The sequence below is a fragment of the Mauremys reevesii genome, linkage group 5 (assembly GCF_016161935.1).
Source record: "Mauremys reevesii isolate NIE-2019 linkage group 5, ASM1616193v1, whole genome shotgun sequence".
Taxonomy (NCBI): domain Eukaryota; kingdom Metazoa; phylum Chordata; order Testudines; family Geoemydidae; genus Mauremys; species Mauremys reevesii.
Window position 1 is genome coordinate 118,772,700 of NC_052627.1, and position 17,170 is coordinate 118,789,869.

Below are 17,170 nucleotides of genomic sequence, written 5' to 3' on the forward strand. Positions count from 1 at the left end.
TTGGCCACCACATCAATCTCCTGATCTATGTTGTTGTTTGTATGACGCCTCATATTCTTTGGGAACTAAATATAATTATAAGTATTTAAACTACAATCTCGTGATAGAGATTTTTTAATATTTTCAGAACCATCCACTTACTTTCATGTTGCGTCTAAATTCAGATGGATCCATTCCCAAGTTTTTGTGATCACTTTTTAGATACTGATTAAGTTGCAATAATATAATCCATCATAACTAAATGATATACATTTATGCTCAAGTCAATAACTACTGTGACAAATATGACAATTTTCTGCAATATCCTTGTCAAACCTTATTGAATTATGTGAAATCTTACTGTATTAAGTTTATATATCACTGTGGGCCAAGGATTGTATGCAATTTCGTGGGGGAGGAGACCACAGCCCTCCAGGAACTAAGAACAGTGTATGTGGGAGTGATTAAGCAAATTCACTCAGGCTATAACACTTGCTAAGAGGGACCACAACCTGGGGAGACTTGCATATACCAGTTACAACTGGATTCTCTAAAGACCAGCTGGCCAGAAAAGGACTTGTATAAATGAATTTAAATTGATTTAGGGCAGTCTTTCTGATCCTGCAAATGGACAGGACCTTCTGGCCAAAGGGAGGGCCCCAAGCCTTAGAGAAGGGTTGGAAGGACTGACAGCAAACAGAACCCTGGTTGGAGATTGGGGAAGACGGGTGATCTCTGGTAAGCTTATTAGCTAGCAATTGTGAAGGTTCTTTTATTGTTTTTAACATTTCCTCTGTAATGCTTTCACCTTAAGAAAACTGTTACTTAAGACATTAACAATTTTTCCAAATTTTGCTGTATTCAGCAATCTTTTCCATTCTATACATTTATCTTAGATACTCATTTCTTCAATTTAAAAAAAATATGACTCCCATTGCCATAGTATCAGAGCATCCCCAATCTTTAATGTATTTACCGTCTGTGAAGTAGGTAAACATGCCCCCATTTTATAGATGGGAACTGAGGCACGGAGAGACCACATGACTTGTCCGAGATCACAAAGGAAGTCTGTGGTGGGCAGCAAATTGAACTTAGATCACCCAAAGTCCCAGGCTAGTGACCTAGCCACTGGCCCATCCTTTCTCCCCATTCTGCCTGCACCAACCTTTCCTAATTCATTCATATTTATTCTTTTTAGTTTACATTTATTTTCCAATAAGTTGTTTGCATTGCAGCACTTTGTAAGTGTTCAATTTCAATAACCTTGTCTGTTAAATATGCTGCAGTAAAACATATTTAAGGACCTTATTGATACAGTACTTTCAAGCTGCCTGTAAGTGCAGGGAGATGGACCACATAGCGGGTTTCTCCATCTATGACGTCTATGGGTTAGTTCAGGATACAACAGCAACAGTGACTGGGCTACATTACACATCCTGCTCACTTTGTGATATAAATCTTACAACAAACAGTACTGTATCAAGCTACTTTTTAACACTAAAACAGGAATAGAAAATATCATGTGTAATCTGACCAAATTATTGTTGCTGTTGGAACCTTAATTAGTTCATTTCCTGAGTTTGTTTATAAAGATGCAGCCTTTTTCTGATGCAATAATAGGTTTCTTGTAATCTTTTGGTGATTTCTGCCTGCGCTTAATAAAATTAAGCATCTGTATTACCATAATTAGGGTTTGAAGTGTACTTCTTTCATTTATCTGTAACTCAAAAATGGTTGAATTTTTTCCTCAAACTTTCCAAAACCATTTACCTACAGGCAGAGACTTTAGCCGAGAAGGTAAATGTTAATTATAAAAGGAAGTCATCTTGCAGTATTACAGTGGGCAAGGGTCTACCAATAAGGAAAAGCATTTATACTACATAAACATGTCACTGAATGGCTTTACCTCTTGTTGACTTTCTTCTTGGTCCATTACAATTGGTTGAGTTACAAGCACACCAAGGAGAGTAGCCCAGGTTTCTTCAAACTGGGTACGGCTAGTCCACCCTATGAACACATTCAAAGGTATAAGGCTATTTACTACTTCAATGCAACTATAAACTAGCTTTTATTACAAATGTGGAACAGCATTTTAAAATGAGACGTAATGTCCACAGAAATAATTTCACACTGGTTCCCTTTCAATTTAAGTCATTTTTATAACTGTTGTAACCTAAGTTTGTTCAATTCTATTTTAAAAAATGTCAATCTCTTACCTAAACTGGATTCTGAACATGCGTACGTAAATGATCCTATTCTGATTTGTTTTTCAGACACAATTCTAGTTTTTGATTTTATAGTTTAAAAGCAATAAAACCTCAATGAACAAAAATTTGAGAACAGGGTTTTCATAAATAAATAAATAGGCATCCAAAATTGTCCATTTCTGCAGGGTAGAAATGTCTAGAGGGTCCCAAATGACCCTAAAAAAATATATAGCTCTCAGTGGAAGCTCATTCCCAGAAGAAGAGGGTTTTTTTTTTTTTAAACACAATTCAAATAATGCAAAGGTTTCCCAAATAGATCCCTGACTACTAAAGTTTACATATAAAATAAATAAAATATGAGAACATTCTTCCAACTCAGCGTACAGAGTGATCAAACAGGATACAGACTTAAATCATAAATCAGTCAAATACATCTTCTTCTGTGATGTGTTATCCAAACAATGGTCTTTTGTAAGTGCACGGAGAATTCTATGTTGCAGCCTTCCAAATCTCATTTGGTGGGAAAGACCCATTCATTTTACTAACTGCCTCCATTGCTCTTTTTAATGAGCCTTGTGTGATATTATCTGATTAAAATATGACTATGTAGATCATTGTTGCTACCACTGCTATATAATTTCAACAAATCTTGTACAAAGTATGTGAAGTAAGGTGGCTATGGAAAGGTTATGATTTGCTGAATGTGATTATGCTATTTGTATGCACGTATCATATTTGTATCTGAAGTTATGAATATTAACTATGTACCTGTATTTCAAATGTTTGTTCCTGTGATAACACCGGTATTTAAGCTGCACATCTTGAAGGGACTATTCAAGTTAAATGGCCCATCAAGGAACACTTAACTCACAATGGACCATGGAAGATGCCCATCCACACCTGATGGACTTTCATGTGAACATTCTAACTAGAGTATAGCAGCGACCATTACCCTGACTAAGTAAAGCATGCATGCCCATGTGACTTGCCCATGTGACTCCAAACACCATCTTCTTACCTGTAATTTTCCACAAACTAGAACAACAGGTTTTCCCTTCAGTTGGCAGAAGCTATAAAAGGCCCTGGAAACAGCTTCATTTTGCTTCTTGCCTGCTCAAACCTCTGGACTATAGACTTATACTAATGGGAGCATTCTAACCAAAGGACCGAGGACTTTCCAATGATTTTGAAGCAACCAGAGACTTAAGCCAGCAGTTTATTCCATCACTGCTACAAGTCTGATCCAAGAACTTTGCAATTATTGTATGTATTTGATACCTGTAACCAATTTTAACTCTCAACTTGCTTTCTTTTTATAAATAAACCTTTAGATTTTAGATACTAAAGGATTGGCAACAGCGTGATTCTTGGGTAAGATCTGAGTTATATATTGACCTGGGTACGTGACTGGTCCTTTGGGATCAGAATAACCCTTTTGTTTGATTAAATTGGTTTTAAACAACCGTTCATCATTAAGTCTAATGTCTGGTTGCTGAATCCAGGACTGGAATATTCTTGTTAGCCAGTGTGGTGAGACAGAAGTGGCACAGCCTGACAATGTCAGTGCCAAACATAAAAAACAACTTCATGGCACTGCGACAGTTATGCTAATTTTACTGCAATAACCTGGATAAAACCTTTTTGAATTAAGTTTAAGTATCTTAGGGGCTCGTATTCAAAATGCAAATGTTATGTATTATTGTGGGATTCTAAGTAACGAGTCTAGGGAGGAGACCTGACTAATGCAAACCCTGGGAACTGTTATGAGGTTCAAAGGAATATTTGAAATAATTTGAACTTTTCAAGTTAAGTGGGTTTACTAGGAAATACCTGGGGGGGGGGAGGGGAAGGGAAGAGAGGGTTACTCACCTTGTGCAGTAACTGAGATTCTTCGAGATGTATCCCCCTGTGGGTGCTCCACTGTAGGTGACGGTGCATCCCGGCACCGCTGATTGGAGATTTTTGGTAGCACTGTCTGGTCGGGGCGAACATGTGCAGTAGCCGCCTTGTGGTGCCATTAGTGCTCGCGCATCCTAGCCCCCCTCTGTTCCTTCTCTACCGTAATGCTCCTATTTAGAACTCCAGAATAGAGGGGAGGAGGGTGGGTAGTGGAGCACCCACAGGGGGACACATCTCAAAGAACCTCAGTCACTGCACAAGGTGAGTAACCCTCTCTTCTTCGAGCGCTGTCCATGTGGGTGCTCCACTGTAGGGGACTGTAGAGCAGTACCCCATTATGGCTGGTTGGGTTCCGGAGTAGGTTAGATAGTCGATGATAGTACCGTAAGACCTAGTATTGCATCTGCCTCAGAATCTTTTGTGATTGCATAGTGGTTTGTGAACACGTGTACTGAGACCCAGGTTGCAGCCTGGCATATTTATTTGATTGGTACGTTATGCAGAAATGCTGTTGAGGTAGAAATGGCTCTCACTGAATTGATAGCATACAGAGGAAAGTAGACAAATTAGAGGATTGGGCCAAAAGAAACCTGATGAGGTTCAACAAGGACAAGTGCAGAGTCCTGCACTTAGGACGGAAGAATCCCATTCACTGTTACAGACTAGGGACCGAATGGCTAGGAAGCAGTTCTGCAGAAAAGGACCTAGGGGTTATAGTGGACGAGAAGCTGGATATGAGTCAACAGTGTGCCCTTGTTGCCAAGAAGGCAAATGGCATTTTGGACTGTATAAGTAGGGGCATTGCCAGCAGATCGAGGGATGTGATCATTCCCCTCTATTCGACATTGGTGAGGCCTCATCTGGAGTACTGTGTCCAGTTTTGGGCCCCACACTACAAGGAGGATGTGGAGAAATTGGAAAGAGTCCAGCAGAGAGTAACAAAAATGATTAGGGGGCTGGAGCACATGACTTATGAGGAGAGGCTGAGGGAACTGGGATTGTTCAGTCTGCAAAAGAGAAGAATGAGGAGGGATTTGATAGCTGCTTTCAACTACCTGAAAGGGGGTTCCAAAGAGGATGGATCTAGACTGTTCTCAGTGGTACCTGATGACAGAACAAGGAGTAATGGTCTCAAGTTGCAGTGGGGGAGGTTTAGGTTGGATATTAGGAAAAACTTTTTCACTAGGAGAGTGGTGAAGCACTGGAATGGGTTACCTAGGGAGGTGATGGAATCTCCTTCCTTAGAGGTTTTTAACGTCAGGCTTGACAAAGCCCTGGCTGGGATAATTTAGTTGGGAATTGGTCCTGCTTTGAGCAGGGGGTTGGACTAGATGACCTCCCTGAGGTCCCTTCCAACCCTGATATTCTATGATTCTATGGCCCTAATCCTCTGGGTAATGGGGGTTCTCTCTTCTGTTGTTGGTAATATTTGTTTGCAATTTGAAATCCATTTAGACAATTTCTGTTTTGAGATGGCTGTGCCTTTTGATCATTCCGTGGTGGATATGAAGAGTCTTGATAACTTATGGAAATGTTTTGTTCTATCTAGATAGAGTGCTAGTGCTCGTCTAACATCTAGTGTGTGTAGCACGGATTCCTGAGTAGACCTTTGTGGTTTAGGGTAGAACGCAGGGAAATGTATAGATTTATTGATGTGAAATGATGAGGTTACCTTAGGTGTGGTCTCAAAGTCACTTCGTCTTTAAAGAATACAGTGTAAGGCGGATGGGCCATAAAGGCCCCGATCTCGCTCACGCTGCGTGCTGATATGATCGCTACGAGGAATGCTACCTTCATTGATAAATGTAGTAGCGAGCAGGTAGCAAGGGGTTGAATGGGGCTTTGGTGAGGCTCTTAAGTACGAAGTTTAGATCCCATGCTGGTGTTGGTTTGCAGACCACAAAGTACATGTTTTTAATTCCTATAAAAGTAATCATTTGGTGATTGGATGCCTAAAGGCTATAAATCCTTCTGTCTTGTGGTGAAATGCAGATACAGCTGCAATTCTTGGAATTGTTTTGGATCATCTATCACCGTGGTTGAAGGAGGCATGACTGACTCATCTGGTGATGAAGAGAAGTTGTGTTCCGGTGGCAGTTCTTGTGTATCGTCCAAGTCCTCTATAGTTTCCTCAGGTGCCTCCAATGGTTCTGTGACTGTCACTGTAGGTGGTCATATTTGCTTCCTTTAAGAGGCATGTCCCCGTTGCATTTGCACTCTGTACATCACCCATGGAGCCCCGTGTGCCCACTGCATTGGGAATGGTAAGGGTGGGCACATCCATGAGTTGGTCAACCATGGTGGCATGTCTCTGCATGGGCGTAGTTTAGTATTTGTAAGTGATGGTTGAGGTTTGGCACCGGAGGGGGGAGGAGTGATCTGAGTAGAATACTCCCTCCTCCATATCATCTTCCTCCTCACTAGAGAAGGTCTTGGTTTATCGGTGCCAACGGTACTGGGGAGTTGTCAGTGCCAAGTATAGGAGCCCCTGGTATTGATGTTATTGGTCTGATCAGGGCTGAGGTCATTGGTGCTGTATATATCTGTTTGAGCACTTGCTTCGGTACCGACCTCTTGTGTGTCGCTTTAGTCGGTACTGATGTGGCTGGTCTCATCTTTATTGATAACTGCTCCAATGGAATCTGTACTGGGAGGTTACATCACCGGTTTAGGTATCGTCGGCACCGGGTCCTTCCTTGGGGTTGGTGGTGCTGTGGAGGAGGCGGCAGTCTTATGCCTTCCACTCGACTCCCTCTCTATCATTCGTGCTCGCGGTGCGGCCAGTGCCAGATATGCCCAAAGTGTCGAGCGTGCTACCCCTGCTGGCCATCAGCTGGAAACAGTTCCCTTTAACATCTCTTTCTGCAAGGGTGAGGCATCCCTTTTCCTTGATTTTCTGGAGGTTAGGGTGCTTTCCCTGTCCAGAGAGGAGGTTCCTGGAGAATCTTCTCTCTGGTTCTTATTACTGTCCAATGGAGGAGTAAGGGATTTTTCCAACAAAATCATTTTTAGTCTCAGATCCCTGTCTCTCCTCGCTCTGGCTTTGAGATTGCTCCAGCGTGTGCATTTCTGAGGGACGTGTCTCTCTCCTAAGCAATGAATGCACTGCGAGTGTCCATCTGAGATTGGCATCACTTCCTTAAACAAGTGTCCATCTGAGAAAGGCATCTTTTGAACCCAGGTGAGCCTGGCATTATTTTACTAATTTTTTTGTATAAACTATTTATAAAGAACACCAAATTTTTTTTGTTAGTTTTTTTGGGGGATAACTGGTTTGAAACTGATACTTAATACTAAATCTACGCTATCCACTACCTATAGCTACCTATTAACTCTACTATCTAATGTATTTTGTTTTGCTCTATTTCAGACACTGCTCATGGAGCTCAGTCTGCAGCCAAGGATGGATGAGAAGGAAATGAGGGGGGCCAGCACCACAAGGCGGCTACTGGGGCACATGCACCCCGACCAGACACTGCTATCAAGTCTCCTATCAATGACACCGGGACGCACAGACACCTACAGTGGAGCACCCACAGGGACAGCATTCGAAGAATGCACGTTTTCTACTTCAAAACTCATACTTTGGAAGCTATGCCATGAGGAGGGGACCTGATATCTGCTGATCGTCGGTTACAGGAGGACAGATTAAAGACCCAAACAATATAAAGAAGACACTCTCAGATTCACAGGGGCCAGTAAGCTTATTAGCAGTGTGTAGCTTCTTTTATTGTTTTAATATGTTTTTCTGTAATACTTTCACCTTAAGAATAAATGTACTAGCTTAGAAATTGCTACGTAGTAACTGAAGCATGAGCAGTACACTGTTTATAGTCCCTGAGGGAGGAAGGCAAAGACCTGCTGAGGCAGTCTGCCTTGCTGGGAATTCACAATTTAAGTAGGGAACTGTGCAGCCTGGAAATAAATCAGTCAGGAAAGACAGAAGCATGTCTCCGCCCAAGAGAAGTAACAGCTAGGGAGCCAGAAGCCTAAGAGTGAGTTCCCTTGCTGGACCATAGAGAGAAGATAGGTGCAGCTGCCCTGAATTGTGATTGATATATCTAACAGTAATGGTGTGTTGCAGGAAAAAAACAATGGGTATTTCTATAGAATACAAGGAACAAGGAATTGGCAATACCAAAGTTAAATCTCTGTACTACTAAAATTTCATATTACAATTCTGAGCTGAATTTAGTGCTCACTGAATTACAGTAATTCTATCCTGCTCTGCAATATCCACTATTCCACTGTTACATAGAAAATGATAGTCAATGAAGTACCAAAACTGAATTGTTTGGGAATTTTTTTCATAACGCTGATATACATACATACGTATATACCACCCACTCTTCCCCCCACAATTAGGAAGAGACCAATGCATTCATTTTAGTTTGGGAATTACGCAGTATTTGATCCCTGCTCTCTGAAAGGGAAAGATGAAATCATGATCACAGGATATTTTGGTTTAGTTTCAACCCAGAGTAATTCTTTCCTATTTTAGTTTGAGAAGAAATCAAATATTATACTTCATTTTTGCTTTTATAATGAAACCTAGTTTATCTGAAGCTCATATACCCAAAACTTGTTTATCTGACACAAGATCAAGTGCTCCATCATGTATCAAAGACACTAAAAATGTCCCACCACCTATCCACATTTCTTTCTGTCCTCCAACACATTCGGGTAAACAGCGATGGTCTATCTTAGGGGTCAGCAGAAGTGCTGTGCCGAGTCTTCATTTATTCACTCTAATTTAAGGTTTCACCTGCCAGTAATACATTTTAACATTTTTAGAAGTTCTCTTTCTACAAGTCTATAATATATAACTAAACTTTTATTGTATGTAAAGTAAATAAGGTTTTTTAAATGTTTAAGAAGCTTCATTTAAAATTAAATTAAAATGCAGTGCCCCCCAGACCGGTGGCCAGGACCCAGGCAGTGTAAGTGCCACTGAAAATCAGCTCGCGTGCCGCCTATGGTTGCCTACCCCGGTCTATCTTTTATCATAATCATAGGTTGTTCCTTGATCTATATTCCAAACTATGAATTTACATACTTCTGATAGCTATTTCTAATAAGTATTCAAAAGAACCATAAACATGTTGTCTACCTACCCAATGTATTAATGCGATAGATGAACTCTTTAAAGATTTCTTTTTCTTGAAGAAATTCTACAGGAATTTCTGGAAAAGCTGTGCCAAAATCACCTGCAGGTTTTGGTGACCAGCCTAGTTTCCAGACCTGTTGGAATATAAAAAGGATATTAATTATTTTAAAATAGTAAATGTTATATTAATATTACAGCAATGATCATCACATTTGGAATTAAATATAGCAAGATACCAATAGTAATGATAACCCATCCTAATGCACAAAGGATTTGTAAAAAGATTCTAAATTCAAATAGTACACCTCTACCCTGATATAACGTGACCTGATATAACACGAATTGGGATATAACATGGTAAAGCAGAGCTCCAGGGGGGCAGGGCTGCACGCTCTGGCAGATCAAAGCAAGTTCGATATAACGCGGTTTCACCTATAACGCGGTAAGATTTTTTTTGGCTCCCGAGGACAGCGTTATATTGGGGTAGAGGTATACTTTTATGTGCCTACTATATTTTTGACAGTCTTTTTCACGGTACGTGTTACATAACTTGCTAATAACTGAGTGAAAATTACTCAACTCTTCCAACAATAACAAAAACAAGTGGATAATCTTGTTACTAAAAAGTGTTTAAACTTTTTTTTTTCTTTTTTTTTTTTCTGTTTCTAGTAGCAGACTTCTTACACTTCTTCCTCTTTACTGAAAGTTGTCAGACAGGGAAACTTTTGGTAAATAAAAAAGCCAAGGTTTCTTTTCTACCCTTACATCATTTCAGAAATAGGTATCTGAAAGTGGTAAATCCCAAATTCTTCACTTAGAAACCACACAGCACATCTCTCTCTCTCTCTCTCTCTCTCTCCACACTGGACTGAGGTTCAGAAGTCCTAAAATCAGTTATGAATTTGGTCTACCTGAGTAATAGTGCATAGTACTGACACTAGGCCAGTAGAAAGAAAGAGAAGCAGTGCCTAGTAATTGCTTTGAAATTTAAAGGATTCCATGTTCTCCTTAAAACCTGAACTGTGTAATTAAGATATTATGCACAAAACCTATATTTAATGGTTAGAAGCCCATCTAGTCTCAGAGGACCCAAAAATCAATTAAACCTTCCTCCCAAAAGGCAGCATTTCAAAATAAGATGTTAAATTTAACGGAAGTAAGCAAAACTTGGAAGTTCCATGTTTCACATACCAAACTGACATCAAACCAATCTCACATCATTAATCTGGATTACAGTGGTGCCAACAATGTGCAAAGTTCTTTCCAAATACAGGGAGTTCTCGGAATTACGACGCCTGACTTACGTCAGACACCACTTACGCTTTTCAACTGACTGCCCGTTTCACCCCTATGATGCCTGTTTCACCCTTTTGATGCTCGATTAGCATAAAGTTTACTTGAAATCACTTCCTGGTTGCGCTGGAAGGGGTCACTGCTGCTTGGCTTCGAGGCAGAAGGGGAGCTTGTTGCCAGGTAGGGTTGGTGCTCGTTTTTGATTGGCTCCTGACCCCGGGCTCAGCCAATCAGAAAATCTGAACAGTGATTGGCTGAGGCTCAGCATGTGTGCCATGGCTTTCTGAGCCTGTGTTGCTAGCATTCTGAGCAGCATATGTGAGTTTGTGTTTATCTGAATGCTGTTTACAAAATACAGTGTACAGTAAATACACTGATGTTGCAACATTAGTCATCTATAATTGATTTAGTAAAAAAATCTGGGTTATTGTGGCAAAAATAGCATATCAAGTGTTGGTTCACGAACCAATTCCCCCTTCATACCATTGATTTCTATGGGAAAAGCAGTTTCGACTTACAACGCAATTCTGAGGAATGAATTGTGTCGTAAGTCCGAGGACTCCCGGTATAACTCACTCTTTGCCCCAAAAGATTTAAGATTATAAATCAAACACCACCACTCTTCCCCAATCCTTCATATAAATCATATACTTTTAAAATAAGCCCTCTACCTACCCACTATTATTTGACAGTACAATGTAAACACTTTTGAGGGAAGGATTTAAAGGAGAGATTGTGGCCTCTCAGATTAAATTAAGGGAAGATATTCCACATGCAAAGGGTAGCATAAAGCAGAAAGTGAACTCAAGAGGGGAAAAAAAAGTGTTTTGACAACCTGGATGCCACAAAGTGTTGAGAAACACCAGTATATGCAGATTCAAAAACACTTTCCCCCACAATAGCTAAAAATGCTTCTGATAATTCTGCTTTGTACTTTTAATCAGAGGATCTTAAAGTCCTTTAAAAATATTAAGAAATCTTGCAACAACTCTGAAGTATTTCTCTAGCCATTTTACAGGTATATTAACTAAGCACTAGAAGGGCTAAATACCTTGCCCAGTTTACAGTTAGCCAGCAGCAAATGTGAACAAAATCCAAGAGTCCTGATTTTTATTAGAAGCAGCAAAGAATCCTGTGGCACCTTATAGACTAACAGACGTTTTGCAGCATGAGCTTTTCGTGGGTGAATACCCACTTCTTCGGATGCAAGCAGTGGAAATTTCCAGGGGCAGGTGTATATATAAGCAAGCAAGAAGCAAGCTAGAGATAACGAGGTTAGATCAATCAGGGAGGATGAGGACCTGTTCCAGCAGCTGAGGTGTGAAAACCAAGGGAGGAGAAACTGGTTCTGCTTATATATACACCTGCCCCTGGAAATTTCCACTGCTTGCATCCGAAGAAGTGGGTATTCACCCACGAAAGCTCATGCTGCAAAACGTCTGTTAATCTATAAGGTGCCACAGGATTCTTTGCTGCTTCTACAGAACCAGACTAACACGGCTACCCCTCTGATACCTGATTTTTATTAAGTACTAGATGGAACTGTTTCAAACAGAATCTCAAGGAACTCTCAAAGGATCCCATAATTCTAACCAAACCTCTCTCTCCACAGAAGACATTCATATTTGAAAATATTTTTAAAGCTAGTATTACCAGGCGCTATTTAAAGGAGGGGGGGAAAAAAAGGACAAAAGGGGACAACCAAATCTGAGTGTAAAGACTGAAGATCTAGTAAATTATTATATTCATTTTATCCAAAAATGGCCAGTATTTTTCATCTACTGAGGAAATAAACCGTAAAGCACATACCAAGGGAGGTACTCTTGTGTAGCTGTTTACTAGAGGCAGTCTACCCAAGCTGATGATTATGTTCTTAAGGACAGGAGTGAGAAATGCTGGGATACTGTTGTTTCTCTTATGTCCGCACGTCAAGACAGTCTGTAAACACTCCACCATTTCAGCCACCATTTCACAAGCTGTTGTAATATATTTCGCTTTTGAGTTGAGAGAAAAACAAAGAAGTTTAGTGTAAAATATTGTAAATATATACAAAATGCATACAAATCTAAAGATGTAAGAGGACACAAATACTCCAGTAAGAATAAGCCTATTTCTAACCAACTAAAGTGGAGTCTGAATGTCAGATGAGCCATATCATCACAGTAAGTCCTAGTCCCACACCCAGACTTGTACTCATACCCGAGACAGTGCAATGCAGAAGATGAAGTTGTGACTCCCGCACGAAGGAACCCCAAACACAGTGTTGAAGTTGGCATCCTTCAGATGACAAATTAATAGTTTTTACACTATCGGTCCAGATTCAACTTAAGGTTCTCATAACACTTTTCAAAGAGTGTTCCACTGACACAGTGTCAGTTAAATCTGCACAGAGCACACCCAATCACTACAGTACTGCAAATGGCTGCTGTGGTCGGAGAACTGTTCTAGAGAGGTCCCAACTTTCTAACAGTAATGCAAGCTTAACCAACAGTGAGAATTTTTTGAAATAATTCCTTAGTGCAGATATGACTCAATCAGCTTCTTTTTGCTTTTAACTGGAAATAAGGAGGAAAATCTGGCAATTTTTCTACAAACTATGCAAAACTGCATGCAAACTAGAACTTCATTGTTTACTTACTTTGAGCATTTGAATCAACTTCATCCTCACTGACCCCTTTTGAAGTATTCTTCTTCCTTTCTGGACTAAGAAGCTGGTTTCCAGGTTCAATTGCAACTAAATCAGATAAATACAGAGAAACATTTGAAAAACCTATTATCAATATTATTTCTCAGTTTTAATCCTTTCACAAAATTGTCAAAGCAGCACTTGTATTGGCAAGATATCTGGCAAGTTCAAAGGTAAATAAAAAATAAAAAGTTAATTTCTATGGTGGAAATACATTTGGCAAAGAAAAAATTCAAAGGACAGTTAGAGAAAATTCTGCATTTCTTCAGGATTCTTAGCCTAGGATCAGTGAGGTTTGCTGGTTTATTCAGAACATCTTCCATATTTGTGCAAATTTAACTCACCTGCCTCTATTATAAATCTGACACAATTAATTAGGGAGCAAGCCTGTGTCACATACACTGCAGAAGCCAGCAAATTCCAGAGACCAGGTTGCTGTAATGTTAGGCAGCAGCATTCCAAAGCAGCTTGAAGATCTATACTTAGAGGAATCTGTTCATGTATTAAATGCCATGACAGTGCCTGTACAAGAAAAAGTTTTCCATTATATCAAACTGTCCCCATATGCAAAAATATGAGATCCAATTATTTTTATCCACATAATTACATATATTTGCAGCTACCAAAACTAGCAGGGTTCATTTTTCTTGTTACATTAAATTAGCATGTCACTAGTTCAAAAAGTTCCAACTAGGAAAAAAGTTATAAGCACTATATTGAGTAAACTATCATGTTTATTCATCTTCTCAACAAGCCCCACAGTGCTTCTTTCCAAACTGTCAAGACCTCCCTGTCCCTCAGCCAGACTCTCTTAGTTGCAGTGATAAGTGTCCCTTAAAAAACAAAAAACAACCCCCAACCCTCCCAAAAAAACCCAAAAGATCCCAGGTTTTTTGTCCCATATCTTCTGCTAAATTTCACCTGATGTGTAGAATATATTCTGACACAAAAGAGTAACCACTGAATGAACTAATATTGGAAATTCATGCTTATACATTAACCTAGAGCCCAGAAATGCTTCTAGACCTACGGAACTCCCATTGAATCTTCAAAGTTAAAGGGAAACGGAACATATTTGTAAACATTCTGTTACACCTTTTATTACACTTACTCTCTTACCTCTAATGACATTACTACAAACTTCAGGATGTCACTCTCTTTGTCAGGTGGAATACAGAGAGATGCTGGTAATTTAGAGAGTAACGACAAATACTGAGCCAGTGCACGAGAGAGTTTCATCACAGTCTGATACAGCATCGTGTCTCCTATAAAATAAAATGTCAGGGTAAAATCTAGAGGCTTGAAATAAAACTCATCATGGTTAACATTTTCTTTAACAGAAAACATTTTGGGCAAAATATTTTACTGCTGAGAATCTTTGATCCCATTAGAGAATTGACTTATTGTGATAACATTGTTATACAGTATGATTAAGAGAATAAGACCTTTATTTTGTATTACCAAAAATATCGCTTAGCTTGCTCCAATAGGCTGAAGTCTCAGCTGGCTGCAATGGCTGAAAAACTTGATGGCTGGCAGGAAGTTTTTGAACAATGTTACACACGTGGTCTAGGGTTACCCTATGGGCAGTTTCAAAGAGGCTGCTCTTTTGGTCTTCTGAGATTTCGTTCATGCCAAGACTTAAACAGGGAGCTAATAAGCTTAAGTTGAACTCCTGAAATCACAAATGGTATATAAAAGTTTAGAAACAACACATTTCCATGGAGAAAGAAAATTAAAGCATTTCGGTAATACTATGCAAATTAACAGAGCAACATTATGGAAGAGCCACTGTGATTGCCACAGTTAAGGTTGTGTTCTGGTTCACACTGAAAACTGGATTCCAACTTTATTTTGTGTGGAAAATGCCATCTGTCCCAAATTTTCAGCACCTAATCTGAATAAAACTAGAGTTTTCTGTGAGTTTTAACTGATTAGAACTTGGAAACTAATCAGTTTACAGATGGGAAACTGAGACAGAGATTAAGGTCAAAAGTATAAACTAATTTTGGGTGTCTAATTTAAGATGCCTGGACCTGATTTTAAAAATTCCCAGTGGCCAGGAGAGAGCTCCACAGCATGCAGCTCAGGGCGCACAGGGCACAGCCAGAGTGCAGTGAGCTGGGTGGTGACAGCTGGGACGGGTTCATGGAACTGGGCAGCCCCACAGAGCATGAGGTTTCTGACACAAATCATTCCATGTTGACTCCCAGGCGAGTGAAAGAGAGAGAGCGAGCATGCTTGGAGGAGAGGAGGGGAGAGATCAGGGAGAAAGATAATAATTAAGACTCAGATTTAGACATGGGTATTTTTAGTAAAAGTCATGGCAATAAACCAAAGTTTACAGCCAGTGACCTGTCCATGACTTGTACTATAAACACCCCTGACTGAGGCGCTGCTGGTGCTCAGGAGGGGTGGGGACAGTGGCCCCGGGCACCCCTGCTGCATGCACTGGCTGCCGAAGTCACGGAGGTCCTGGAAAGTCACAGAATCCATGACGTCCGTGACAGACTCAAAGCCTTAATAATATTTAATGCACTTGGCTATCTAGAGCACCTTTCAATTGGGAGCTCAAAGTGCTATTGTCCAAGCTCAGTAAAACAAAAAAAGTCAACAAACTACTAAGTACAATTTAAAGAATTTTTTAATTTATTTTTTAATAGTCTAATTTGGTCATTAACAGTAATATGAATAGGGACACTTAATAAATGTTACAATTTTTAGCAAGTGTCATCTTAAATTCTCCTCTTCTCATTGTGAGAGAAATTACCTTACTGGTCATGAAGGAGTTTAGTTCAGGCTGAGGTATCCTATTCACCAGCTCTGCACCTTCCAGCAGTGCAGAGTCTGACCTGACCCAGCACTGTGATCTGACTAGTGATACATACCAGTCCTTTAAAGAAAAAAAAAGAAAAGAAATTTACTACACATTTACTTTTGACAGAGTTAGAAAATAGTTCAATTTTGTTTTACCCACTAATTAGTCTTCTCAAAGACTGTCCCTTTGCCAATCCAGAATTATTGGATTAACCATGCCTACTTCTATCTGTGGAGAGAGCTCTATATATTTCGATTTAAGCACTGAAACTCTAAGAGACTATTAGGTGTCATCTCATCTAGGCAAGACGAGGTCAACTAGACACACTGTAATGCACATAAATGATAAAGACAAGTCATGGGAGTAAAAATTAGAATGAAATGCAAAATTATATGCAATTTTTTAACATAAAGAAAGCAAGCCTGTAAAATCAAACAGAAGATAGCGTTTATCTAGGAATGCTTGGTAAAGGAATGAGGACCAAGTCCTAGCACTTCAGATTTCCTCATTATAAAGTATCTATGGGTCTAGTGGAGTGAGGCCTGTGACCCAAGTGGAAAACTTGTGGAAACTAAAATTTGCAATGGCAGACTTAATACAAGATGGCCTTTAAAATTTTCTCTCTCTTTTTGGTGCCGTTTTAATTGTAAACAGGTGCCAGTATTACAGAAGGGAGCTAGCCTATCTAAATAGAATCTGATAGCCCTAGGGATATTAAGGAGTGAACAGTAACCTTCTTAGTGCAAAAAGGCTCAGGCAAAAAGAGGAAAAGCCAATTTCCTGGTTAATGAGAAGAGAGAACAATATTTTAAGGAGAAATTCAGGAAAAAAATTGAACAGCCACCTTTTTGGTGAAAATCTGAATATAGTATTTCTTGCAAGAATGTGCACTGATTTGGTGTACCTATGCAACTACAATAAGGAAGTTTACTTTTAGGGTGATAGGGGACTATGAGTTTTCGGTCAAGGGTATATCTGGAAGAGCCTAGAAACTCCAGACTATGTCTCACTATACTGAATACCTGGTGGTAACACATCCAGTCAGTCTCTCAGTGAAGAAAACCAGGATACGCAGGGATATAAATTAAACCTCATTTTTAAAGTAATGTTCAAGGACAAAAGGGCCTACACCTGGCATTACAGAGTATTCACAACGGTCTAGATTGAAAACATCTTCTGAA

At 39.7% G+C, this 17,170-nt stretch overlaps 1 protein-coding gene across 7 annotated transcripts in view; it reads right to left on the reverse strand.

Moving 5' to 3' along the window:
• HTT (huntingtin) overlaps window positions 1–17,170 on the reverse strand; it is a 194,174-nt gene that overhangs the window by 38,989 nt on the left and 138,015 nt on the right. For all 7 annotated transcript variants that reach the window (XR_005599204.1, XM_039540905.1, XM_039540908.1 and 4 more), the window contains 8 exons: window positions 15,942–16,064; window positions 14,633–14,846; window positions 14,291–14,436; window positions 13,516–13,693; window positions 13,124–13,219; window positions 12,295–12,479; window positions 9,200–9,326; window positions 1,886–1,986 (listed from right to left, as the gene is read on the reverse strand). Coding sequence is in view for 6 of the 7 variants with exons in the window: in XM_039540905.1 (XP_039396839.1) it covers window positions 1,886–1,986; window positions 9,200–9,326; window positions 12,295–12,479; window positions 13,124–13,219; window positions 13,516–13,693; window positions 14,291–14,436; window positions 14,633–14,846; window positions 15,942–16,064 (1,170 nt within the window). In the remaining variant the exon portion in view is untranslated. The remainder of the gene's footprint in view (window positions 1–1,885; window positions 1,987–9,199; window positions 9,327–12,294; window positions 12,480–13,123; window positions 13,220–13,515; window positions 13,694–14,290; window positions 14,437–14,632; window positions 14,847–15,941; window positions 16,065–17,170) is intronic.